The 27,700-nt window shown below is 38.2% G+C and overlaps 1 protein-coding gene across 4 annotated transcripts in view; it reads left to right on the top strand.

Moving 5' to 3' along the window:
* Positions 1 to 27,700, top strand: part of kiaa1328 (KIAA1328 ortholog) — a 134,708-nt gene that overhangs the window by 26,418 nt on the left and 80,590 nt on the right. For all 4 annotated transcript variants that reach the window (XM_059989603.1, XM_059989602.1, XM_059989601.1 and 1 more), the window contains one exon: positions 8,931 to 9,049. In XM_059989603.1, the coding sequence (XP_059845586.1) occupies positions 8,931 to 9,049 (119 nt within the window). The remainder of the gene's footprint in view (positions 1 to 8,930; positions 9,050 to 27,700) is intronic.

Genomic DNA, 27,700 nt, shown 5'->3' with positions numbered 1-27,700 from the left:
TAATTAGTACAACTAATTCAAGACCTTCTACTCGTACATCATTCCTAATTGTTAGAATCTGCTTTATTTATCAGTTCTGCTCTTTATGTAACCATGTTTCAATTATTCCGATTACTTCCTCATTTTGGGTTATTGCCTTTGCCATTTGTTTGGTTGCAAGGTGCTTTAGAGTCAAGGTTTTAATTTGTCCTTGATTTTTAGTATTACTTTAACTGCATCAGTATGAATCTTTACAAGCCGATTATGTTACTATATATGTGTAATTTTGATAGATAAAAGACAGTTCTTGAGTGTAACTAACAGGAATGCAGAGGTGTTTACCATGCTCATGTCAAAGGCTTAAATCATTAAAGAAAATGGTGAATATGATGAATTAGCAAGGTTGGCTCAATTTGTAATCACATTCCTACTAAGAATTATGACATCCTGCTCATTCAAAGAATTAACTATTTTCAATCTCTTTATTGTATGTTAAATCAATGTGGGAAATATTTCCAATGGAATTGATGGATTAGCATTTATCGCAGTCTTTGTTTCTACAATTACAGATCAAAACTAATTCCTGAATTATTTTTTAGGAAGCAAAGCTTTTCCTCACAGCATCATGCGTCTTTTAATCACTGTAATTCTGTAAACTTTGGTTCTTCACCTCTCCATCAATCAGCTTGCAGTGATGGGATTATACGCCTTTAATCGGCATTTACGGCATTATCTGGACCTAATTTCTAGTCCCTAATAATTTTTCAGGGTGCTCGAATAAAGCCTGGAAAAGATGGCCCATGTTTTTCCTAAGCTGAAAAGGAAAGGGTAGAAGTGTAACAGTTTAGGACAAGTGTGATGTTGGCCTATTCACAGGTTGAGATGGAAAATTGCAAGGGTGGTACAAGTAAATAGAGGTTTAAGAGATGAGTTTCACAATACGACTGTTTAGTTATGTTCAAACATCAATTAAAAACACAACTTGTCATTTAAAGCTTCAGTCATTTTAAAATTGTATGCCAGTTATCCACTAGAGGGCATAGATAGCAATAGGATTACAATGTAAAGTCTGCTGTGATTATTACGTTTTCCCTCATGAATTTGGGTGAAAACATCCATAAAATGATGCATTTAAAATGCAATCCAGTATGTCAAAATGTAAGTTTTATCTTTTCCCTGCAATCAAATTCAATCTTGTGACTTTCTTGTGAATGATGCATTTCAATGCGTGCTGGACAATCACCAGTAGATGGTAACACCTTATTCTTCATTGTTCATCCTTTATTGTTACCAATATGAGATGAATAAACTTTTTTGCATTGCTTCCCTATGTAAAATTTGCAGGCATGACCTCTTGGACAATAGTTTCTTTTGGTTTGAAATGCAGTGGAACTGGTCATGGCTTCACATATCTAGGTTTCTTCTGGAATGTCTACCAATTAGTAATTCCTCAGTGTCTTACCTTGTATTGAATTTGGTGTATTCTGCTGAGGAAATAAGAAAGATGCACCACAATCTGTTCGATATTTCTTATTTCCTCAGCAGAGTACACCATATACAACTTGAGATCAGTCTGCTGGAAGAACTCTGCAGGTTAAGCAGCATTGGTGGGAGAAAAGAAAATTGTCAATATTTTGGGTTAAAACTCTAAGGACTGAGTGGAGAGGTGCTCCCCTGTCCATACCTATCCCTTCGACTGCAATGGCCATCCTGAACTCACAGTCAACTTCCCTCCCTATTCCCACACTGACCTGTCCATTCTTGGCCTTCTGTACTGCTAGGATGCAGCCTGATGCAAACTGTAGGAGCAACTCCTTGTATTCCACTTGGGTAGTCTATAACACAAGATTAAAGATTGTTTGTTTATTGTCATTTTTCCGTATGTTAGTGTTGATATCAACATGTGTAATCTTGAATTGTTGGCTAGCCTTTGTCAATAATTAGACTGGCACTGCTTCATTAATTCAAAGCAACAGTTCTGATATGAAGCTGTTAATGTTTTTCAGTGTCCCTCATCCAATTAGATTGTATTGTTAATCAGTAGGATTGCAAAGTGAGATGTGTGCTAAGTTATTTCAATGACCTCCATCATTGGAAAGCAATGCAAGGTGGCTTGAAGGGAAAGAGCAAAGATTATAAAATCTGAGTAGCAAGACCTGGGATGTGAAGGAAGCAGGGGAATGTTGAAGAGCACAAGTGACTGCAGAAAAATATCAATTGGAGTCATGTTCCCTACAACTGGGCGCTTCTGCATTTTGCTGGAAGTATCTGTTTTGTACAAGTTGCTAAGATTTAAGGAGTTGAACAAGTCTTCCAGTAAGACTTGAAGTACTGATGGATGTGCTGCAAGAACAGTGATAGAGGAAGCACCACAGAGAGCTAAAATAATAGAAATTTACTGTGTAAAAGTAAGCCGTTCTGCACTTTCTATTTTATTCCAGTCAGATGTGCAGTGATTTTAGATATCCACTTCCCAATGTTTGGTTATGATTCTTCAGATACTTATTTGGGCACCTTTTTGAAAGCGAGGCTACAAATCGCCAATTCTTCAGAGAGCAACGTTCCAGCCTCACTACTTTGTTAATGTTTTTGTTAATTCCTCAATGTATCTTGAGGCTTTGGGTTGTTGGTCTGATATCTTAACCATGGTGCCACCACTATATAGTTGTTAAAGGAAGTAGGTTTAAACCAAGGAATTAATTTTCACTCTCTTGGTAAACTATCAGAATCCATTTTAAGAGACGGTGTTCATTTAAAATAAAGTATAGTTTAGTCAAAGGTAGTTTTGTGAGAGGTTTGTGCTTGACTGATTGAATTCTGAGGTGATTGAGGTGGTGTATTAATAATTGAGAATTTGGAAAACAGGCTGATTTTTTTTAAAGCAAAAAGGTCATGCAGTCTGAGGGATGGGTCAGAGGCAGTGTAAGATTGCTTCAGTAACAGAATGCACAGATTGATTTATTTTTTTAATTGAATTCCTGTTATTGATAGGGTTCCATGGAGCTTAGATGTAATAGATATAGTTAACAAGTTTGCAAGCATTACACGTTCAAGTGGTTAAGTTGAAGTGGCATAAGACATTGATGAGGCCTAATTTGGAGTATTGTGTGCAGTTTTGGTCACCTATCTATGGGAAACATATAAACAAAGTTGAAAGAGTACAGAGAAAATTCACAAGGATGTTGTCGGGTCTGGAGGAGCTGAGTTATAAGGAAAGATTGAATAGCTTAGGACTATATTCTTTAGATCAAAGAAGATTTGATAAAAGTATACAAAATTGATAGGTATATTCCACTGAGGTTCCATGGGGTTTTTCCATTGAAGTTGGGTGGAACTATCACCTGGGGTAATAGGTTAAGTGTGAAGGGTGAAAAGTTTAAGGGGAATATGAGGGGAAACTTCTTCGCTCAAAGGTTCATGAGAGTGTGGAATGAACTGCGAGCACAAGAGGTGCCTGTGAGCTTGATTTCAATGTTTAAGAGAAACTTGGATAGCTACATGGATAGCAGAGATATTGAGGGCTACGGTGCTGGTGCAGGATGATGGGAGTAGGCAGTTTAAATGGTTTCAGCATGGACTAGGTGGGCTGAAGGGCCTGTTTCTGTGCTGTACTCTATGCCTATATGAGTCTGTTTTATCATTGCTGGGAGGTGGAAAGATTCAGACTGCAGTATGTTCTGGTCATTTGGGTAAGAAAAATCGTGTAGAATTTCATCCAGGAAAGTGGAGGGTAGGTAGTGCAACCAGTCAGGGAACACGTGGGAAGATATTGAGTAGTGAAAGAGCAGAAAAATCAGGGTGCTTAAACATACCAGGGCAGACAGGAAAAAGTTTGAAAATGCTTATGAATGGCTTTCCATTTTCAGTTGGGGCACCAAATACAAGGACAAATTGCTCGTGCAAAATTGTGCAGTTAGGCCACAGTTTGATCATTGCCACCATATTAAAGGAATGTGAGAAGAGAGTGCAGAGAAGCTTTAGAAAGATGTGGTCAGCATTGATAAATTGAAGCTGAGGAAAATAAGATAAACGGGTTATTTTCTTTGGCTCAGGAGAAGCAGAGGAGAATCGATTTGTAAGGTGTCATTTATATAATTATCAATGTTTTTTTTTCATTTATTTTCTAGGGCTATTCATATTCATTGTTGGCGAGGCCAGTACTTATTGCCTGTCCCTAAATTTCCTTGTAAAGTTGTGTTGAGCTGCCACTGAAACTGCTGCAGTCCTCCTGTTGCCATTGGTAGGGATTTCCAGTGTTTAGACCCAATGACAGGGACTGAATGTGATTATATTTCCAAATTATGAAGTGCAGACCTACTGGTGGTGAAATTCCCATTTGTTTTGGTGGGAGAGAGAGAGGCCTGAGAGGTCCACTGTCAGTAGCCTAGGCAAATGACCACAGCACATCTTATCAGTAGTACCCAAAGCACTTGCTGTGTACTGATGATGGAGCAAATTAATGTTTAGAGTGGGGATGGGTTTTCTTGAGCATTGTTGGCACCAGACTGATCCAGATAAATACATGCATTCCATCATCTTCCTGACTTGCATCCAGTAGATGTATTGAATAAAAATACCCTGCTTCTCTTAGCAGACCAGTAAAACACTTGGGCGGGGGGATGTGGGTGTAGGTGTTAGATATAAGATAACTAATTGAAGGATTAGAAAGGAGATTACATAATTCTTTATGTCTGGTGGTTAACTGGATCTGGAACTCACAACAGGAAAAATGTTAGAGGCAGAAACCCATCACAATTGGACAGTACTTGGAGAGTCAGGGTTATATCTTGGTGCTAGAAGATAGAATTAGGCTAGTAGCTGTTTTTGTTTTTTACTTAGATATTTGATTGACTATATTTCACATCTTCTATTTCTTAAGATGTAGAATGTGGGCATTCATCCCATTGCGTCTCTGTTTGCTCCTGGAATAATCCCATTCTTCACTTATTGTTTGTGCTGCTTTATTATTGTCACATGGACCATGATACAGTGAAACGCTGTTTTTACTGTTCATACAGATCAAATTATTGCATTACATTGAGCTCGAACAAGGTTTAAAAAAATGCAGAATGAAGTGTAAAAGTTATTGGAAAAAGTGCTGTGCAGATAAACAAAGTGAAAGATCATAATGAGATAGATTGTGAGGCTAAGAGCCCATTTTATTGTTCAAGAGGTTTAGATTCAAGATGCTCTAATGTCATTTCCAGTACACAAGTGTAAAGGAGAACAAAGTAGCTGTTACTCTGGATCCAATGTAGCACAAAAAAACCACAGTCAGATAAAGAACACAGTAATTAAAAAAAACACACCAAGTATAAATACATAAGTTAGCTTGTAGACATTGATGGTATGTCCATAAACTGACGCTGGGCACAGGAGTGGCTGACAGGAAATGATATAGTAGTGGTGGAGCGGGTGGGTCAGTGGGTGGAGGTGTTGATTAGCCTTACCACTTGGGAAAAGTAACTTTTTGAGGCTGCTAGTCCTGGTGTGGATGCTACATAGTCTCCTCCGTAGTGGGAATGAGGCAAACAGTTCATGTGCAGGCTGGGTGGGATCCTTCACAATGTTACAGGCCCTTTTCTGGAACATCTCTGTATATTTGTCCTTAATGGCGAATAGGGCATCAAGCAGTTTTACCTTCTTGTGTCTTACCTATTCTCCATTAGATGCCTATCAGGTTCCATTGATTCCTCCATCACCCTAACTTACAGGAGCTAATTAACCCAACAATCAGCATATTTTCAGTATTTGGCCAAAACAAGAGGACTCAGATGAAGCTAATGTGATCACTTCTAGAATTCAAGCACCTGAGTTCAATATTAAACTTCTATAGATGTAAGTGGAGAGCATTCTGACACGCTGCATCACTGTCTAGTATTTGGAGTGGTGGGGGGGGGGGCTACTCCATAGGACGGAAAGAAGCTGCAGAGGGTTGTAAACCTAGCCAGCTGAATCTTGGGTACTGGCCTACAAAGTACCCAGGACATCTTCAAGGAATGGTGTCTTAAAAAGGCAGTGTCCATTATTAAGGACTTCCGGTACCATCATCACTACCTCACTTTTTTTAATGTACAGTATTTGTTTTTTGCATGTTTTTTAATCTATTCAATATACGAATACTGTAATTGGTTTATTTATTATTATTATTTTTATTGAACTGCTGCTGCTGTTAACAAATTTCACATCACATGCTGGTGATAATAAACCTGATTCTGATTCTGAGTTGCTGGAGTTGTGTAGCAGTAGTGCTCGCTGCTGTGCTATTTAGTGTCCTAGTAACTTTCCTGTGTGCTGGTAGGCTTCCTGTGATTCAAAATCTTGATGCATTTCATTTTCGTGATTGACAAAAGTTAATTAGACATTTTCTGAGTCATTCGGTGAGATCTGTAGAGGGCAGCAGTCACCATGATTTGCATTTTTGTACTTGAAGAAAAAACTTCTTGTTTGTGCATTTTTAGCTGGACTTACGAAGATTTTTAAAGATCTTTTGTAACATCGTGATTTTGTTTTCTAAATTTGATTTTGGAGCAAACATGCTTTGCTTGAAGCATTATTTCTAGGACTAGGGCAATAGTGACTGGTTTACTGGTTATTTGTTCCCTTAATTTATAAATGTACAGTCAAGACATTAACTATAATGTTGGCTGGTTAAGTGCTGTTTGGCAGAAGTGAAGCAATTGGCAGATTATTTTTGCAACAGCAATAACCTTTGCTTGATCAACAAATTTTGACTGAGGTGATTATTTTCAGAGTACTTAAGTGACAAAGAAGTGCAAAGTGTATTCTACAGTGTCCTGGAAGTAAAATGGCTGTTTGGTTGCAGGAACAATAAATGGGTCTGTATGTTGAGCACAAGCTTTGCAAAGAAACTCAAGTTGTTTGAGGACTTGTGGAATTAAATGTTGAGTTCAGTTTAGTTCTCATGAGTGAACTTTGACAGCTGACAAACATCTAACCTTTCAGGTCAAATTGTCTGGTCAAAATGTTCTAAAATCACGCCAGTTTGGAAGAAGTTGAATTTGTAAATTTTGGATAACTTGCAAACCAATAATTTGTTTTCCAGGCCTCTGATTGTAAGACATTGGTGCAGATGTTTTAGGCTGTACTCTTGGTGGGATTTGGAAGTTTCTATCTTGACTGAAAGTGAACAGCCCTGTTTCAGAGGGTTGTCTCACTCGTATACACCAAGGCAGTTTAAAATTGTTTCGTTTTGTGCTCACTGATCAGTTCGTGACCTTTCTGTTCTCACTTGAAAGGTTAAAAATAAAGTAGATGGGAAAGATATTTTAGACAGTTTTTGGATTTTACAAAATTAAATGACAGCATCTTTCAAAATTGATTTAATGAATACATAGATGGGTGTTGGGGTCCTTAATAATGGACAACACCTTTCTGAGGCATTGCTCTTTGAATATGTCTTGGATACTACAGAGGCTAATACCCAAGATGTAAATGACTAATTTTAAAACTTTCTGTAGTTTTTGGTCCTGTGCTGTAGCCAACCCCCCCCCCCCAAAAAAAAAACACCGAACAGTAATGCAGCCTGTCAGAGTGCTCTCCATGGTACATCTATATAAGTTTTCGAGTGTTTTAGATGACAAGCCAAATCTCTTCAAACTCCTAATGAAATATAGCCACTGTCATACCTTCTTTATAGCTTGTATTGATATGTTGGGACCAGGTTAGATCTTAAGAGATCTTAACACCCAGGAACTTGAAATTGAAATTGCTCTCTCTCTCCACTTCTGATCCCTCTATAAGGATTGGCTTGTATTCCCTCATCTTAACCTTCCTGAAGTCCACAATCGGCTCTTTCATCTTACTGACATTAAGTGCAAGGTTGTTGCTGCAACACCACTCAACTAGCTGGTATATCTCGCTACTGTACGCCCTCTCATCTGCATTTGAGATTCTACCAACAATGCTTGTGTCATCAGCAAATTTATAGCTGATATTTGAGCTTTACCTGGCCACACAGTCATGGTATACAGGGAGTAGAGCAGTGGGTGAAGTCCACACTCCTGAGGTTGCTCCAGTGTTGTTCGTCAGCCAGGAGGAGATATTATCATCAATCCTCACAGATTGTGGTCTACTAGTTAGGGAGTTCAGGATCCAATTGCAGAAGGAGGTACAGAGGCTCAGGCTCTGTAGCTTATCGATCAGGACTGGAAATGATTGTGTTAGATGCTGAGCTACAGTCAGTGAACATAATGGAATATTAAAAAAATCTCTAACATTTATTTTTCTGGACAATGAATGTTTGGAATTCTAAAATTTTGTGTGTTGTTTGAAAATCTAAAATTTGCTCTTTTCCACTGACACTAATGGAGAAGATAAAATAATAAGTATCTAAAACAAAACTTAGATTTAAAAAAAACTAGGGTGCCTAAGACTTTTGCACAATACTGTAAATGCTATTTAACAGCATCCTGTGTATTTCCTTTGATGCTCATTGGTTACCTTTTTTGCTCTCATTATGTAAGTGAACTAGGGCACAACTTCTGATCTGCTGCTGCCATTGTTAAAGAATTCATTTATCTTCTAGCCCAGTTCATTCTTATTTATTTGTGCTTTCCTAAGGAGCCACATGCTATGTATTTGCAGGTTTAATCAAAATGTGAAATAATGCAACATTCACCTTTTTCTTGGTCAGTTATTTTTTTTCTTTTTAAACTTATCCTATGTTGGAAATGAAGTGTAGAAGAAATTGTTTTAAGTTGGTATAAAATTCCTTGTTAGGTATCTGTAATTTGTTCATTTGGCAAGTTGTAATATAATTTGCAAAACCATTTAATGGTGGCTAAAGCATCTGTTCTTTAAGAGCTTCTTTTCACTTTCAAGAGAAAAATTGTTTCTCTGTAATGTTTCATCATGAAATTGCATTGAGTAAATTTTTTATTGCTATATTTTTCCTTCCATTATGTGATTTTCTTTGACTTGCATTATACCCTTGCAGCAGCAGTATAAAAAATGCCAGGAATTATTGACTGTTTACCAGAATTATTTGTCTGAACAGAAAGAGAAACTGAATCAGTCATTGCGTGACTGCAACAATGGTAAACTGGAGGTAAGTAGCAAATTTTCCATTTCAGTGTGCTGGAAATTTTGTGGGTAGTAGAGAGATAAGCTATAGATGTGATAGAGGTATAAGTGAATGAGGGAAGGGGGATGGGGTTGCTTTTTTAATAAAGGTGGACTTAACAGCGGTTTTTAGAGATGACATTCTTTGGGGATGGTCCACTCAGGTGGTATGTAGAACATAAAAAACAAAAAGGCTGTTCTAGTGGGGCTATATTACAGACTTCCTCCCCATCCCAAAATTGATCAAAGAATAATAAGGTCATATTAGTGGGAGATTTTAAATTCCCTGGTATTGACTGGACCACCCAGGGCTTGGATGGAACGAAATTTGTCCAGGAACGTTTTGTGGAACCTTATTTGGGAGGTGTAGAAGTAGTTCTCCATTTAATAAATAAGGTAACTGAGGTGGCAGTTGGGGGAGCATTTTGCTTCTAGTGATCATAATTCCATGAGTTAAATAAGAGTGATGGAAAAGGATAGGACCGGCTCATGGGTTAGGTATTAAGCTGTAGCAGGGCTAATTTTGGGGGAATATGGTGGAATTGAGTAAAGATCAATTGCGAGACCCTGTTTGAAGGGTAACAAACTTAAGAGCCCAGGACGGAACATTCCTGTTCGGGTGAAGGGTAAACCCAGCGAGTTTAGTGAGCTCTCTCAAGAAATATTGAGGCCCTGGTTAAGAAAAAGAAACGTGCTGCATTGGGTTTAGGAGGTTGGGGAATTAGTGAATTCCTGGAGGATTATTTTTAAAAAATTAAGAATATACTTGAGGGAAATCAGAAGGTCAAAGAAAAGATAACGGATGGACCTGGCAGATAAGGTTAAGGAAAATCCCAAAAAGGTACTAGAACTGCGATTAAGAGTATAGTTGAACAAAAGCATAGTTCGTTAAAAGCTGTGTGACAGTGATGAAGTTGTTGTTCAGCATGCTTGTCATTTTCAGTCAGGACATTGAGTATCTAACACAATATTGAATTGTATAAGGTAAGGGAAACAAGTAGGGAAGTTATGGAAACTGCGACAATTAAAGAGGAGGAAGTACTGGCACTTTTAAGGATTGTAAAAGTGGATAAATCACTGGGTCCTGACAGAATATTCCCTAGGACCTTAAGGGAAGTTGGTGTAGAAATAGCAGGGGCTCTGACAGAAATATTTCAAATGTCATTAGAAACGGGGATGGTGCCGGAGGATTGGCGTATTGCTCATGTGGTTCCATTGTTTAAAAAGGGTTCTAAGAGTAAACCTAGCAATTATAGGCCTGTCAGTTTGATATCAGTAGTGGGTAAATTAATGGAAAGTATTTTATAATTATCTGGATAGACAGGGTCTGATTCGGAATAGTCAGCATGGATTTGTACATGGAAGGTCATGTTTGACAAATCTTACTGAATTTTTTGAAGAGGTTACGAGGAAAGTTGACGCAGGTAAAACTGGATGTTGTCTATATGGACTTCAGTAAGGCCTTTGACAGGGTTCCTCACCGAAGGCTAGTTAGGAAGGTTCAATTGTTAGGTATTAATATTGAAGTAGTAAAATGGATTTAACAGTGGCTGGATGGGAGATGCCAGAGAGTAGTGGTGGATAACTGTTTGTCAGGTTGGAGGCCCGTGACTAGTGGTGTGCCTCAGGGATCTGTACTGGGTCCAGTGTTGTTTGTCATATACATTAATAATCTGGACGATGGGGTGGTAAATTGGATTAGTAAGTATGCAGATGATACTAAGGTAGGTGGCATTGTGGATAATGAAGTTGGTTTTCAAAGCTTGCAGAGAAATTTAGGCCAGTTAGAAGAGTGGGCTGAGCAATGGCAGATGGAGTTTAATGCTGATAAGTGTGAGGTGCTACATTTTGGTAGGAATAATCCAAATAGGACATACATGGTAAATGGTAGAGCATTGAAGAATGCAGTAGAACAGAGTGATCTAGGAATAATGGTGTATAGTTCCCTGAAGGTGGAATCTCATGTGGATAGGGTGGTGAAGAAAACTTCTGGCATGCTGGCCTTTATAAATCAGAGCATTGAGTATAGGAGTTGGGATGTCATGTTAAAATTGTACAAGGCATTGGTGAGGCCAAATTTGGAGTATTGTGTACAGTTCTGGTCACCGAATTATAGGAAAGATATCAACAAAATAGAGTACAGAGAAGATTTATAGAATGTTACCTTGGTTTCAGCACCTAAGTTACAGAGAAAGGTTGAACAAGTTAGGTCTTTGTTCTGTTACGTATCCCGTAACTGGTTCACTTACCAGCAAAGATAGAGAGGTCTGTTGAAGTCTGATGGCACTATTTTTAAAAGTTTTTATTTATAAAGAGGCACAAAAGTAAGGTTAATACAAACATTCAGATAATATACGTCATCAATACTCAATCTAAAGCACGGGTATAGTAATAATCATCATTAAGAAATAAGCTCTATCGTTGTCTGGGGTAATAATTTGTCCAATGGAAATATAAAAGTCTCTCGAGTTCATGCAGGCTTTCTGCCTTTGTGGGGGGGGGGGGCGGGCGCTGAGTTTCACGTGTCGGAGAGAGAAAGAGATTGGTGGTGAGAAAAGACACTTGCCCTTCCTTTTTGCTGCAAACCATTGAGTCGGGAACGTGGATTCCCCGTTGTCAGTTTGAAGTCCTTTTCGATGTTATCAGCCACCCGCTCCCCAGGCAAAGGAGAACGGAACACACGTGGCTTTGAATGGCTTCCCGCTAGCCCGGGAGCGATGAGCGATGGTGTCCTTCTGGTGCATCGCTGAGAGACTGCCCTCTGCAGCCGACCTTTTATCTGGACTTGCAGGGTTGTAGATGTCAATCAGGGTGGGGTGATGCAATCCCCCAGCCCACATTGCCTGAGGGTGTGCACATAGCCCAGCCCACGTTGACCTGAGAGCTGGCAAGTAGTATAGGATCGTAATTCACAAAGGTGCCTCCAAGAAACGATGGCCGTTTTCCGTGGCTTTGTCTTGCTGAGGGGCCAGGCCACATTCCTTAAACCTTGAGGCTTCTCTCTCATTTCCTGAGTCGAATTAATAGCGATCTGGCGATTCTCAAAAAGGAGGGGGCTGGGATCATAACAGTTCTTTGGAGCATAGAAGGTTGAGGGGGGACTTGATAGAGGTATTTAAAATTATGAGAGGGATAGATAGAGTTGACGTGGATAGGTTTTTTCCATTGAGAGTAGGGGAGATTCAAACAGGAGGACATGTTGAGAGTTGGGGGCAAAAGTTTAAGGGTAATATGAGGGGGAATTTCTTTATTCAGAGAGTGGTAGCTGTGTGGAATGAGCTTCCAATAGAAGTGGTAGAGGCAGGTTCGGTATTGTCATTTAAAGCAAAATTGGATAGGTATATAGACAGGAAAGGAATGGAGGGTTATGGGCTGAGTGCGGGCCAGTGGGACTAGGTGAGTGTAAGCATTGGCACAGACTAGAAGGGCCGAGATGGCCTCTTTCCGTTCTGTAATTGTTATATGGTTATAGGAGTTGGGATTTTATGTTACAGTTGTCTTAGCTTGATGGTTAGATTGCACCTGGAGTTCTTTTTGGTCATCTAGTTATAGAAAGATGTGGCTAAACTGGAGAGAATGCAGAAAATATTTGAGGATTTTGCTAAAGCTAAAAGGCCTGAGTAATAGGAAGATTTTGGCTGGGCTAGGTCTTTATTCAGTTCAATTTGTGTAATTGCCATTCAACTATACATGAATACAGCCAAATGAGACAGCATTACTTTGGGGCCAAGGTAAAAACCATAAGGGGTGACCTTGTAGAAATGCTTAAAATTATAATTATAAGTGGATGGTAAGTCTTTTCCTCGGGTAGAAGAGACCAAAACTAGGGTGCAGAGGTTTAGTTTGATAGGGGAAGGATTTAAAATGAAGCTGAAGTGGTGTGTATGTGGAATGAACTGCCAGAAGGACTGGTTGAGGCAGGTAAAATAGTATAATTTAAGAAGCATTTGGATAGGGGGCTTAAAGGGACAGGGGTCAAATGCAGGAAACTAGAACTAGTTTGGTGGGCACTGGTTGGTATGGAATGGTTGGACTGAAGAGCCTGTTTTTATGCTATATTGCTGTGACTTTAAACGTGAATTGAGATATTTAAATATTACAACTAATAGAAAATACACTTTGATTCAATTCTTTTGTAACATGGATGAGCATTTTGCTTGACACTTACTGGAATGAACTGACAATGATTAATACAGCAAACAGTTACTGGTTGATAAAATATGAAGTTCTATATCACGCAGTACTTGGTCTTACTAGCAACTTGGTTACACAAAGGAGGGTCAGAGAGAATAAATGGTTTTTTATTGTTAACACAAGATATTCTCATTCCTGTTGGTAAAATAGAATTGATATCTGAATTGTTATTTGGAAATGTGGCTGCAACTAAATGCAATGAATGCTTCACACAACATTTCATGACTTTGTAGCAAGTATGGTGCATAGTTTTGCCTGTACCAGTAATGGCAGGAGAATTTTTCTTGAAGGATGCTAAGACACAAGGAATGTGCAAAATGTTACAGAGAGCTGCGTTCATGTTTTAGCATGCTTTATTAAACTTACATTGTAGTTTAAGGTTGCAAGACTTTTGTGTGCCATTCAATGATGCAAGATTAAGCATCTCCCTAACCATGTGAAAAATTACTCTGCCATAGGGTAAACATATTATTCTTCCTATATTGTGATGTGCTGCAAAGCAAATGTTGTTTGTTTCATTATTCATTTTTTGAGATATGGGTGTCCCTTGTAAGGTTACATTATTGCCCATTTCTATATGCTAGATAAAGTAGCAGTGAGCATCCACTTTGAATCACTGTTCTGCTGAGACTATCTTCCAATTCTGTTGGGCTAGGTGTTCCAGCAAAGATGAAAGCATAGTATTGTGCTTAAGATTGGATCAAGCACACCTTAGAAGGGAGTGTGGAGGTAATGATGCCCCTCTGTGTCCATTGCTCTTGTCTTAATTACTATTAGGATCACAAATTTAGAAGGTATCGGTATAGTCAGTACAATCCACACTATTCCTTCAAATAAATCTAAAAGCAATTTTTAAATAAAATTCAACTGTAGTATAAGGACTGTACATACAAGATTCCAGTCACATTTTCAAAAGCAGAGAAATAGAATAAGTTTATGCTGGTTTATCCCATCAACAATGGAGGAACAGGGAATATGCAGGTTGCTCAGTTTTTGTAAACTTTTTAGAATTGAAAAAAATATTTACTAAATCAAATACAGACTTTACTATAGCATAGTTTTAATATAACACAGGGAATTCTATATGCAACTTGAATTTAAGAGGAATTGACCAGATGGTAGGGGATAGTTTAGTTGTATGAAAGCATAGAAAACAGCACAACTAGATCATTCTGTCTTTATGGCTTGTTCCACCATTTAACCTGTTCATAACTTCAGTACCCTGAGCCTGTCTTCTTCCCATATCCCTTATTGGCTCCATTGGCTTTGGTTGTAGAGAACTTAAATGGATTAGCACTGTGTGGGTGAAGGAATTTCTGCTGATGGCCTAAATGTCATATCCCACATTCTGAGGCTGTGATCCCTGAGTTTGGGCTCTCTAGCCATTAGGAACCTCGTCTCTGTATGTGGACTGTCTAGTCCATTTAGAATTTTGTAGGTGTCTCCAAAGACCTTCTTGCTCTTTTAAAATCTACGCAGTTGGCTCAATCACTTCTTGTACATCAGTCTTGCCATCTCAGGAATTAAATTAAAATCCCTGGATTACACAAACATCCACCTGCAGTTAAGGAGCCAAATCTGCAAGCACAACTCGAGATGCATTCTGACCAATGAGTTTGTGCAACTGCAGCAGGACATTCTTGCTCCTCTAACCAAAATTTTTAACAATAACAGACAACATAAAGTTTGCCTTCCTAACTGCCTACTGTACCCACATTCTTGCTTTCAGCAATCGATGTTCAAACACATTCATTGCATTTCCTCTCACTGTTCATGGAGAAGACTGTCTTCCAGTGTTTCGAACTAAAATGGGCAACCTCACATAAACTGCATATGCCAAGCATTTCTCCCACTTAACCAATTTTGTCTGAATCACATTGGAGTCTCCCAGGTCACATTTACCTCTAAGCTTTATGTCTTGGAGATAATGTATTTACTTCTCATCTAAATCACTGAATGTATATTTTGAACTGTGGCAGCTTACTAGTCATTACATGTCACCTGGAAAAAATATCTGCTTATTCCTCGTTTTTCCTGTCCTCCAATCAAAGGGGTTATGGCAAATAATATAGCAGTACTAATATACTGACTGGACAATATGCACTAAGTATTAATGCCGGTAACTTTAATATTAAGTTAGATGAGGGAGTTTAAGAGATAAATAAGATAAAGTTTGCTATTAGATTTTGTTGCCACAAATTCTACTTCCACAAATGAGATAGATTTCTTCATGGCATGTTATAAAATTTAAAAAGCATTGAAGTAAATTTAAAAATGTTTAGAGCATTTGGGGTTGTTTGATGTTAGGAAAATGAGCATCCTTTCTTTTTGTGATTTCCAAATATCTTTATATTTTCTTTATTTCCAGTATTCCATTTCTTTGCCTTGCAAAACATTCATTCCAAAATAGTGTATTTTTTGATATGGCTTTTAAAACTACTACAGGCCACTATTACAACAACTTTAATATCTGCTGTATTATGCAAATCCATCCTTCACTCAGAATTAGAATCAGATTTATTATCACTGACATATGAAATGAAATTTGTTGATTTGCAACAGCAGTACAATGCATAGACACAAAAACCTATAAATTTCAAATAAATAGCTTAAAAAAAACTAACAAGCCGTTGAAAAAGGGTCTAGTGCTTTCCCAGCGTGTATGTTGAATTAACTCTTCTCGGGCTTCCAGCTGGATACAGGTATCGACTTTAAACCGATATTTCGATGACAAACACTGCCATCTTCATCAAGGATGATACCTAGGCATGTTGTCTGTCCCTCCTGATTGGTTAGTACTCATCTAATCAGGTTTCCATTCTTCCACTTTGATTGCAATTGAACTCCAGCTCTTACTTGGAGTGAGACCTTCGTCTTTGTTAGAATTCTTTTTTTTCTCTAGTTTTATTTCAATGGCTTCCTTTACAGCGGTCCCAAAAACAATTGGCACAGCACAATAGTTTTGTGCCTTCAAAGTCACTCCTATGGTCATTACAAATGCAATGTTCTGCTACTGCTGATTTCTCTGGGTAACTCAAATGGGCACACCTCCTGTGCTCCTTGATGCAGGTTTCCACCGTGCACTCCATCTGGCTGATGTTCGCTGCTCCACATTCACAGGGAATCCTGTAAACGCCAGCTGTCTTGAGTTCCAGGGCATCTTTGACTCGTATAAGCTGTGACTTGAGCTTCCTTATGCCTTTGTGGGTGGTATTAATTCGGTATTTCTTCAGGATCCTGGCAGTCCTTCCAGAAACCATAGAAATATAGTGAAGACAGGCTGTAAAGACTGTTCCTCCTTGTTGTTAGGTTTCTTGGTTTTTCTGTTGGCCCTATTTTTAGGGGCCCAATTGACTTCCTTCACCTTATAGCCATGCTGTAGGAGTATCATGCGTAATTGTCTATCTCTTCGTGGAGACTCTTGGGGTCTGAAATAGTTTTCACATAGTTAATGAAGGTAGCAAGGACTACTCTGTTGAGAGGTGTGACAGTAGCTGTTAATGTTGATGTATGTCTATGTGAGTGTGTTTCCATTAGATGCCATGCCTGAGGCTACCATCTGGTTTCTGTCATATTAGAGTGTCCAGGAATGGGAGACAACCATTCTTCGCCATCTCCATCATTAATTGTTTGTTTGGATGTATGCAGTTTAGGTAAGACAAACCAGGAAACCTACAACAAGGAGGAACCCATTGCTATTGCCTGTCTTCCCTATATTTCCACAGTTTCTGGAAGGTCCATCAGGATCCTGAAGAAATACCAAATTAATACCATCCACAAATCCATAAGGAAGCTCAAATCACAGATTATGCGGGTCAAAGAGGACCTCGGACTCAGGACAGCGGGCATTTACAGGATTTCCTGTGAATATGGAGCAGTGTATATTGGCCAGAAAGGGCATTTGGTGGAAACCTGGATCAAGGAGCACAGGAGGTGTATCTGTTTGGGTTACCCAGAGGAATGGGTGGTAGCAGAACATTGTATTCACAATAGCCATACGATTCACTTTGACACAAAACTACTGTGCTGCGTCATTGGGTTTTGGGACCACCAGGTGAAGGAAGCTATTGAAATAAAACTGGAGAAAAAGAATTTTAATAAAGACGAAGGTCTCAATCTAAGTAAGAACTGAAATTTGACTGTGAACAACTTGGGACAGTGGAAATCTGATTGAATGAGGACTAACCGATCAGGAGAGATGGACAATGGGGCTATATATACCACCAGGCTAAACATGCCCAGGCATAATCCAAGATGAAGATGGCAGAGTTTGTCATCGAAATGTTGGTTAAAATTGATACCTGGAAGCCAAAGAAGAATTTATTCGTTAACAACGCAGTGTTCATAGATTCATAGACTTTCAGAAATTTGTTGGCCAAGGGAAGGAAGCTGTCACTAAATCATTGAGTATAGTTCTTCACATTTCAAAAGTCTGTGGTAGTAATGGGAAGAATTAGAATTGGGTTTATTATCACTGACATATTTGAAGCTCTTTAAGAAGGTGGCATCCATTATTAAGGACCTTCGCCATGTAGGACATGGTCTTTCATGACATGTCTACTTTGCTCACAATGGTGAGGAGGGTTGTGCCTGTGATGAATTTGGATGACCCTCTACAGCAGGGGTTCCCAACCTTTTTTTAGGCTATGGACCCCTACCAGTAAACAAGGGGTCCATGAACCTCAAGTTGGGAACCCCTGCTCTACAGCCTCTTGTGATCCTGTGCATTGAGCTCTATACCAGGCAACCAGCCAGAATGTTCTTCACTGTACATGTATAGAAATTTGTAAGTCTTTGGAGACACATCAAATTTCTTCAAACTATTAGCTGCTATGATTCTTTTCCGATTGCTTTGATATGTTGGGCTCAGGAAAGATCCTCTGAGATGTAATGAAATATGCCAGAGAAATAAGTGTGTTTTTCATATCACTGAGAAGAGGACTTAAAACAGTAACTTGCGAGCATGCAGCTGTTGGTGATTGAGTTTGTCAGTTTTTGACTGGAAGTGAGGAATGCTATCTCATCTGAGGTATCATTAGAATATCCTGCTGGTTTAGATATTTAGCCAAAAAAATGGAAATATTCGGAACAGGGAATTAAACTAGAGTTTTGGCCCACATTTGTTTTAAGCCAATAGCAATTTGATCATTTGTTATAATTTTGATGTGTTTGGTACAAAATGGCTGTTGTGTTGTCTGTAATTCAGTCCCTCTAAAGTAATGAATTCCACAAAATGGTTTGATACGTTTTGGGGGTGGCCAGGGGAATGATGTCGCAGCAACAACCTGGCACTCAACGTCAGTAAGATGAAAAAGCTGATTGTGGATTTCAGGAAGGGTAGACAAAGGAACACGTACTAATCCTAATAGAGGGATCAGAAGTGGACAGAGTGAGCAGCTTCAAGTTCCTGGGTGTCAACATCTCTGGGGATCTAACCTAGTCTCAGCATATCAATGTAGTTATAAAGAAGGTAGAACAGTTGCTATACTTAATTAGGAGTTTGAAGAGATTTGGCATGTCAACAAATACACTCAAAAACTTCTATAGTTGTACCGTGGAGAGCATTCTGACAAGCTGCATCATTGTCTGGTATGGAGGGGCAATTGCACAGGACTGAAGGAAGCTGCAGAAGGTTGTAAATCTAGTCAGCTCCATCTTGGGCATTAGCCTACAAAGTACCCAGGACATCTTTAGGGAGCAGTGTCTCAGAAAGGCAGTGTCCATGATTAAGGACCTCCACCACCCAGATCATGCCCTTTTCTCACGGTTACCATCAGGAAGGAGGTACAGAAGCCTGAAGGCACACACTCATTGATTTAGGAACAGCTTCTTCCTCTCTGCTATCAGATTCCTAAATGGACTTTGAAGCTTTGGACACTACCTCACTTTTTTAATAAACAGCATTTCTGTTTTTGCACATTTAAAAAAATCTGTTCAATATATGTAATTGATGTATTTATTATTATGGTTTATTTTATTTATTAGTTTTTTTCCTCTGCTAGATTATGTATTGCATTGAACTGCTGCTACTAAGTTACCAAATTTCACGTCACATGCCGGTGATAGTAAACCTGATTCTGAATATCATGCTACTTGTGGAAATTTGGTGAATTGATGTTCAGTACTTTGTTAGGCTCTTATTTAAGTTCTAAAATATGTATCATTGGACAGGTGAGATTATAAGGATTTGCATTGGTCTTAGTTACTTTGCTATTCACTTTATTTCTAATTTTAGCTGGTGTGTAAAGAGTAGTGTTACTGTAGACCATTATTAAGTTTTGAAAGTACATATGACTTTAGTATTCCTTTATGTTTTCTATTTACAATGTATTATTCTTGCTCCTTTTGGGACATCTTTAAGAGAATGAATTACTATTGAAGCATAGGATAATACCAAGGAATCTTTAACATCTTTTAACATTTTACACCAATTTTAATTACAACTCCGACAGTCCAGCACTCCATTGGTACTGCAATGACATATGAGTCCAGAATTTTGTGCTGAAGGTTTTGAAGTGAGACTTGAACCAGCAACTACCAGATTTAGAGGTTTAATTATTACTTTGTGCAGTGACTTGAGGAAACAGCTTACTGAATCTTTGTCAGGTTGGAGCACAAATCGGTTTAATGAATATTAGAGAGTCACAGCTAATTTTGTTTTTAAAAATGTTTAATACTTTAATAAAGAAAGCTTATTAGTGTTAATTGTCTTTGAGTATTCTTGGATGTCTGTGAGCATCTGAGGTATTAATAAGTTCGTTGACACTTTTGACAGGTGCTAAGTCTTGTGTGGCTTAACTAACAGCCAGTGCATTTCTGTGAGTAGTTCTTGCCATTCACAATCAGAAGGACCCTACCCACAGTGGGTGTGGGTTATTAACCAGATTTTAGAAATTCCTGGAATTTTTTAATGTAGATTTATATGAATTCAGGAAATCAGACCATTTATAACAATTATTTATAACATGATTATCTGGATGACAATAAGTCACCTTTTGCTTGAAAGAATTCAGATAGTTTTTTTGAAAATGCCTATGTTGAATAAGCACAAGCTGAATTTATCAATATCTTCCCTTATCCTATAGCTATTGTGCTTAATTTTGTGGAGATTTCAAAATAAAGCTATCATACTGTTTCTGTGTGTTTTGATAAGTTGATTTTATATTAGGATGTTTTAGTAACTATAGAAATGCCTCTTGCCTGTTATTTAGCAATGAACCAGTCACTCCATTTGGATATAGTCAGAATGTATTTTAAAAATTTTTTGATATATGGCAGTGTTAGAAGTTACAATGCATTTGTTCTTTTTAAATTCCAGAATGTTAACTAGAACCATAGTTTTAATTGGAAAAGGAAGTTGATGAAGTGGAATTTAATGCTAATTTAAAGATTTACAAAGCTTACAACAAAAGGAAAATAAATCCATTTAATTAGTTCTGTACTCCATATAGTTGATAAATTTCAGGTAAGGATAAATAGAACATAGAACAGCGCAGTACAGTATAGTCGTTTTAGCTCATGATGTGGTGTTGACTTAAACTGATCAATCTTGACCCTTCCCTCCCACATGGCACACCATTTTTCTGATTATTTTATCTTCTAACTGTTAAAGAAATGGACTTGATATAGAAAAGGCTTTTTTTTTCATTGTTTGTTGCATTTCTTATATTGATGGCCATATTCAATATGAATATAAAACCTAATTTTTGCTGAGATGAGGTATATAGGACAGTACAGAAACAGGCCCTTCAGCCTACAATGTTGTGCCAAACCAATTAAATTAGTAATCAAATGGCTAAACTAATTTCTTCTGCCTACACATCGTCATTTTTTAAAATTCAAGTACTTTCAGCTTCCTAAGTAATCAACTGCAATGATTCCTAATATCAAAACTGGTTGCCTAGGTCTTGTAATGCATTTTGCCTTTGTTTATTTAAGCTGTGGCTGCAAGTGTTGAATGCTGAGGAGAATTGGGGCCAAAGGAAAATGATTTGCTGTGATTATTTAGTTGTCAATGATGGTTCGGATGACAAATAGACATTGGATTTTCTAGATACTTTGTATAAACTAATGTTAAATATTGGCAATGTTGAGCTGGATCCTCTATTAGTAATGGAGGTGCCTAAATTAGTAGGTAGCTGGCCTTTTGAACTGTTCTGGGAGTAGCCTCCTGGCTGCAGACTGGGAAACCAGCTGCCAGGGTATCCCTGCTTGCTTCCTAAAGTGCCCTGACAAGCACTACTGTAGCTTTTCTCATTGTCATAGCTGCCGTTAGGATTACATGCTTAAATTTGTTTGATATTTGTAAAAACATTAATAAATAACATTAAAAATTAATATCAAACTACACACACAAAATGCTGGTGGAACGCAGCAGGCCAGGCAGCATCTATAGGAAGAAGTACAGTCGATGTTTCGGGCTGAGACCCTTCGTCAGGACTAACTGAAAGAAGAGATAGTAAGAGATTTGAAAGTGGGAGGGGGAGATCCAAAATGATAGGAGAAGACATGAGGGGGAGGGATGAAGCTAAGAGCTGGAACCTTGATTGGCAAAAGGGATACAGAGCTGGAGAAGGGAGAGGATCATGGTACAAGAGGCCTAGAGAGAAAGAAAGGGGGAGGAGAGCACCAGAGGAAGATGAAGAACAGGTAGAGTGATTGTGAGAGGGTCAGAAAGGAAAAAGGGGAAAAAAGAAGAAGAATAAATAAAGGATGGGGTAAGAAGGGGAGGAGGGGCATTAACGGAAGTTAGAGAAATCACTGTTTATGCCATCAGATTGGAGGCTACGCAGATGGAATAAAAGGTGTTGTTCCTCCAACCTGACTGTGGCTTCACCTTGCCAGTAGAGGAGGCGATGGATAGATATATTAGAATGGGAATGGGACGTGGAATTAAAATGTGTGGCCACTGGGATATCCTGCTTTCTCTGGTGGACAGAGCGTCATCGTATTTGTGGTTAAAAATTAATATATTAACACACTAGAGCACAATAACAATATACAGATAAATACTAAAAAATTGAAAGGAATTTCCTTCTACTCTATGCAGCTGTTTTCACCCATTGGAATAATAATGATGGGAATAGTAAGCAGCTCAACCATCATCCATGGAAGGATTTGACAAATAAAGCTAAAATGATACATTAACGTTAAGCTTTATATGTTTCTGGTCACTGGCACTTCTATGCTTAGCTATAGTTATAGTGATGTGTTGGAAACTGTGGGAGTGCTTGGTATTATACTATTTCTACTTTTGGTTCAAACATCATCTCACACCTCTTCCTTCTATATTCTGCCGTCAGAAATTTAATACGAATGAACCTTGATTTTTTTTTCTAGAGCTCTTTATTCTCCTTGTGTCTATTCTGAACTACAAATGATCCACAAACATTATTCCTACTCTCCCTTCACCCATGTATGCCTATCATTTCCATCTTGTATGGATCCATCAAAGTAGAGGAAGCTGACAGGAAACTTGTTGGTTTGGAATCTGTTGAAACAAGTTTATAATTGACGCAGAGGTGTACGGTAGACCCATCATCAGTACCTGCTTCATTGTAAGGTACTAGTGTGGATTTGTAACCACAAATTACATAGGGACATTAATAGGTAAGGCTTCAAGTCTTCTGTGCTATTCCGTAAAAGTATTACGTATTACTGTTGGCCACTTTCACTTTCCTGTGTGATCTCCATAACACTTGATTTCCTCTCAAGTCTATTAAATCAGTACCCACAACAATGAAGCTAGAGGATGACAAAAATTCTTCATGCCAAAGAAATTCTTCTCTTAAGTTCTTTTATCTTGAGTCTGAACCCCTAGCTAATAGACTCTTCTATCAGATAAACATCTTCACACTGAGTATATAGTCTAACCCCTTCATAATGTTGTATTTTTGAGTAAGATCCCTTCTCATTTTCCTAAAGTCTAAGCAGCATGGCCTGAATCACTTGATCTTTCCTCATAAGATAACCACTTCATTAAAGAAGTCAAACTAGTTGGTCTTCTCTGCATTGCTGCCAAGGTAAAATGTTCTTCATCAATATGGAGACTAAAATGATATACAGTACTCTGGATGCAATCTCACCATAGTCCTGTACAATTGCACCATTGTTTACTTACTCTTGTACCCTATTTCCAGTGGTCATCACTTAATTTGCTTCCTAATTTCTGTAACTGCATACTGGCTTTGTATTTCTTTTGCTCTGCATTCCTTAGGTTAGGTACCACAAATTCCAGACCAAGGCTTTCATCTTCAGTTAATGAGTCCAACTGTCTTCCTTTCAATATTGAATGTAATTAGTATTCCTATGATCCTTGGAGCTCATATTTAACTAGAACCTAACTGGACCCATTGCACAGTTACTGTGACAACAAGAGTTGGTCAAAAAGTGACTTTACCGAAGGTCTTCCACTAAGTCAAGTAAGTAATGGAACACTCTATCTGTGCTGACAGCGCACATTGGCATTATTCAGATTATGTCCTCATTTGTATCTTATTGCTGTAAATGTTCATTTGCCTTCTCATGGCATCGTGACTGGCAGTTACAAAATAGACTGTGCACCTCATTGCGGCTTATTGGAAAATGCTTCTCAAATCCCACCCTTAATCACTTAGAAGGACAAAAGCGTACTGTCAGACTCCATGATGCCAGGGCCTATTAAGAATTAAGTTAAAATGTTTTTTGCTTTAAAAAAAAATAATTTGTAAATGGTCCTGATGAAGGCCTTTAACATTGACTGCTTATCCCCCTCCATAGATACTATTTGTTCCTCCCAGTGTGTGTGTGTGTGTGTGTGTGTTGCTCTGAATTTCCAGCATCTACAGAATTTGTTGTATTTGTATTGTTATATCTGAAATTTTGTTTGCATGAGAAAATGTGGATAAAGAGCTGAAATAGGTTAATAAAGTTATATTGCCGATCAGCATAATTTTATTGACTCATGGGGGTTAAATAGTCTTCTGGTTCCTATTTATAAAAAAAAGTGGATATTGTTTGGAGAGCTTCTATTCTGAATTGGAACTAATCTGTACGTTTGCCACAACCTTGGATGTGTCCTTTATTGGTTTATGATCCTTTGGTTACAGTCGACTCAGATTAAAGGCAAGTTTTATGTGACTGTCATTGCATCTATGATTTCATTCTTGCATGGAGGTGGGGAATAAGCATCCACCAAACATTAAAACAAATGTGTAAATGATGCACACTTAAATCTGGAAGTAACAGGGTGTTCAGAAATAAATAAGAAATAAATATAGGCAAAATGGTCAGGTACAAGCTCAATGAATTGAAGATGGGCATTTGCAAAGATTGAGCTGCTGCCCAAACATTGGTACCATCTGTGCAGTCTGCATGCCAGGTAGTCACATCAGAGCTTAGGCAGAGATGCTCTCTCTGGTGCAATTAACACCTGTAATAAAACATTTTGCTGTCTGAAAATCATTGAGTCAGGTTACTTATTCACACATTCTGTGACATGTACAGGTGTTAAAACAGTTTATTAGTTATAAAATAACATGTTGCACTGGACATACAGGCGGGAGAATGAATGAGCCATTTATAAATTATGTATGCATGTTTCTCAGCAAGCTGCTTGGTGTTTTTCAGTTGCTCCCAGTTTGTAAGACACCAATTAGTGTTGAATTCTAAATAATTGAACACCTTTGATTCTCTTATCATTTTAGATCCAGGCATAATGTACAAAATAAGTTTTAAACCCCAGAAGGCCCTTGAGTAAAAATCGTTCTACTTCTTCAGATATGAGAAAACAGCAAACTCTTGCTTGGATCAATTTTGTATTGAATGCATAATTTCTTTACCAAAATTGATCTGTAATTATTTTTTTCCAGACATTAGTTTCAAATTGCAATGTAAATTGGGAAGGCAGTAGTCCACACCATTTGCTTGATATGAATGGCATCAAGCCTGTCCATTTACATGGTCAGATGTAAAGTGTCTTTGTCAGTCTAGCAGTACAAATTGTGTTTAAGTAGCTTGTTAGTTGGAAGGATAGGCTTTTCATTAAAAGAACTGTATGTTATTTGTAGAGGACAGTTACATTTTGATGGTGAATAGTTGTATGCATAAATTTCACCAATGTTTTGAATTGGGAATGCAGGTAATCCTAAATGATGTAAATCATCTCCGGATGATTGTTGCTGCAACACTAGTTTCTCTGCAGTAGTGAAGAAAGGATTGCAGATTGATAAATACCACTTGCATTGTTATTAGATTGCAGAGTGGGAAAATGGTAATGGAGCTTGGGTATTTTGTATATACAGTTGGCCCTCCTTATCCACGAATTCCGCATGTGTGAATTCAACCAACCGCAAATCGCGAAAACTCTTCCAGCACTTGTTGTTCGAGCATGTAAAGACTTTTTTTCTTGTCATTATTCCCTAAACAATGCAGTATAACAACTAGTTTTCATAGCATTTACATTGTATTAGGTATTATAAGTAATCTAGAGATGACTTGAAGTATATGGAAAATGGGCGTGGGTTAACTGGGTTAATAAACTGGACTGGTCAAAGAACACTGAGGCTGCCTGCAAGAAGGGTCAGTGCCGTCTCTACTTCCTGAGGAGACTGAGGTCCTTTAACATCTGCTGGACGATGCTGAGGATGTTCTACGAGTCTGTGGTGGCCAGTGCTATCATGTTTGCTGTTGTGTGCTGGGGCAGCAGGCTGAGGGTAGCAGACACCAACAGAATCAACAAACTCATTCGTAAGGCCAGTGATGTTGTGGGGGTGGAACTGGACTCTCTGATGGTGGTGTCTGAAAAGAGGATGCTGTCCAAGTTGCATACCATCTTGGACAATGTCTCCCATCTACTCCATAATGTACTGGTTAGGCACAGGAGTACTTTCAGCCAGAGTACATTACAACTCCTCCCTTGGAGTGTCAGACACTCTGAGCCAATAGGCTGGTCCTGGACTTATTTCCACTTGGAATAATTTACTTATTTAATTATTTATGGTTTTATATTGCTATATTTCTACACTATTCTTGGTTGGTGCGACTGTAACAAAACCCAATTTCCCTCGGGATCAATAAAATATGTCTGTCTGTATTGTGGATCGGGATCGAAAAAAATCAGAAGTTCTTACTAAGTAAGTTGGAACAGGTACATCCACTATTATTTAGTGTCAGTTAGTCAAACATTTGTCCTAGTATATAGTATATATTTTACTTTTCTATGCATATAAAACACTTAAGAATGTATGTTTCAGTGCCGGGCTCGGCAAGTTCCCGAGTCCGATCTAGTGACAGATGGCTATTGAGTGCACTCTCCACTGTGCCGGGTTGATATTGAGGATCAAAAACCCAAAACCCAATAATTAAACCACTGCGTTGCTTAGTAATAATTGTAGCTTTCATCAGGGCAGAGCCTTTCTCACTTTATCCTTTAAAATTGTTCCAACCGTTAACCGACTGTAGCCTAATGCTTTTCCAACAACCGATGGCATTTCACCTTTTTCCGATCGCTTTATTATTTCCACTTTATTTTCATTCATTATCGTGATTATTTTCGTGAACAGAAACACTGCAGATTCAGATCTCTGCCACTGGGTCCTAATGTCCACCGCACTGAGACGGGTTAAATAAAGTCTGAGGTACCACTGGTTCCTAAGATCCACCCTATTGAGACATGTTGAATAAGGGACAAGCATCCGTGAATTTTGGTATCCGCGAGGGGTCCCAGAACCAATCCCTCGTGGATAAGGAGGGCCGACTGTACAGTACTTAATTTGTAATGTATAACTTACTCTTTACTTTCTTTGTTACTACTTAACCATAACATTATTATCTCTTGTATACTTCCCATAAACTGAACTCCTTTTGCCCTACCATATGTAGTTGCATTGCAGATTTGTACCAATAACTACTGAGAAATCATTATTGTTGTGATATAACCTGTCTGCAATAAAACTTAATGTTTATTTATTTGCCAAAGCTAAAAAAGTATGATTTGTTTTTGTTCAAACATTAATATTTCCACTAACTTCATTGTGTGTATCAGTGCAAAGCTTTATTATTGCTCAGAATTTACATCTTTGTTTGACAGCATTATGCAGTTTTTATGATCATAAAAATTATTGAGTCACATTGAATAATAAAACAATGGAAAAAGACATAATGTTAAATTGATGAATGTGGATATGGTCCCTTAATACTTTGATTCGTAGCTAGACTCAATAAAGAATAAGCTAATGAGTGTCAACTTTGAAGCTCAAATTCATTTATGTTCCAGGTTGGGCCCTATAGGGGTGGCTGTTACAATAGAGTAACTGCCTTTGTATGCATGTACATAGCATAAATAAAATTGAATAAGATGTAGGGTCTGTTACAAAATTTTGGATGCTGAAGTTGTTTTAAAGGTTGAAATTAAACTTCATCTTCAGTGAACAGAGACTGAAATAGCTTGTACTTGACCAAGGTT

Source organism: Hypanus sabinus, chromosome 14 (genome assembly GCF_030144855.1).
Source record: "Hypanus sabinus isolate sHypSab1 chromosome 14, sHypSab1.hap1, whole genome shotgun sequence".
NCBI lineage: Eukaryota > Metazoa > Chordata > Chondrichthyes > Myliobatiformes > Dasyatidae > Hypanus > Hypanus sabinus.
This window is presented reverse-complemented; position numbering and strand designations above follow the sequence as displayed.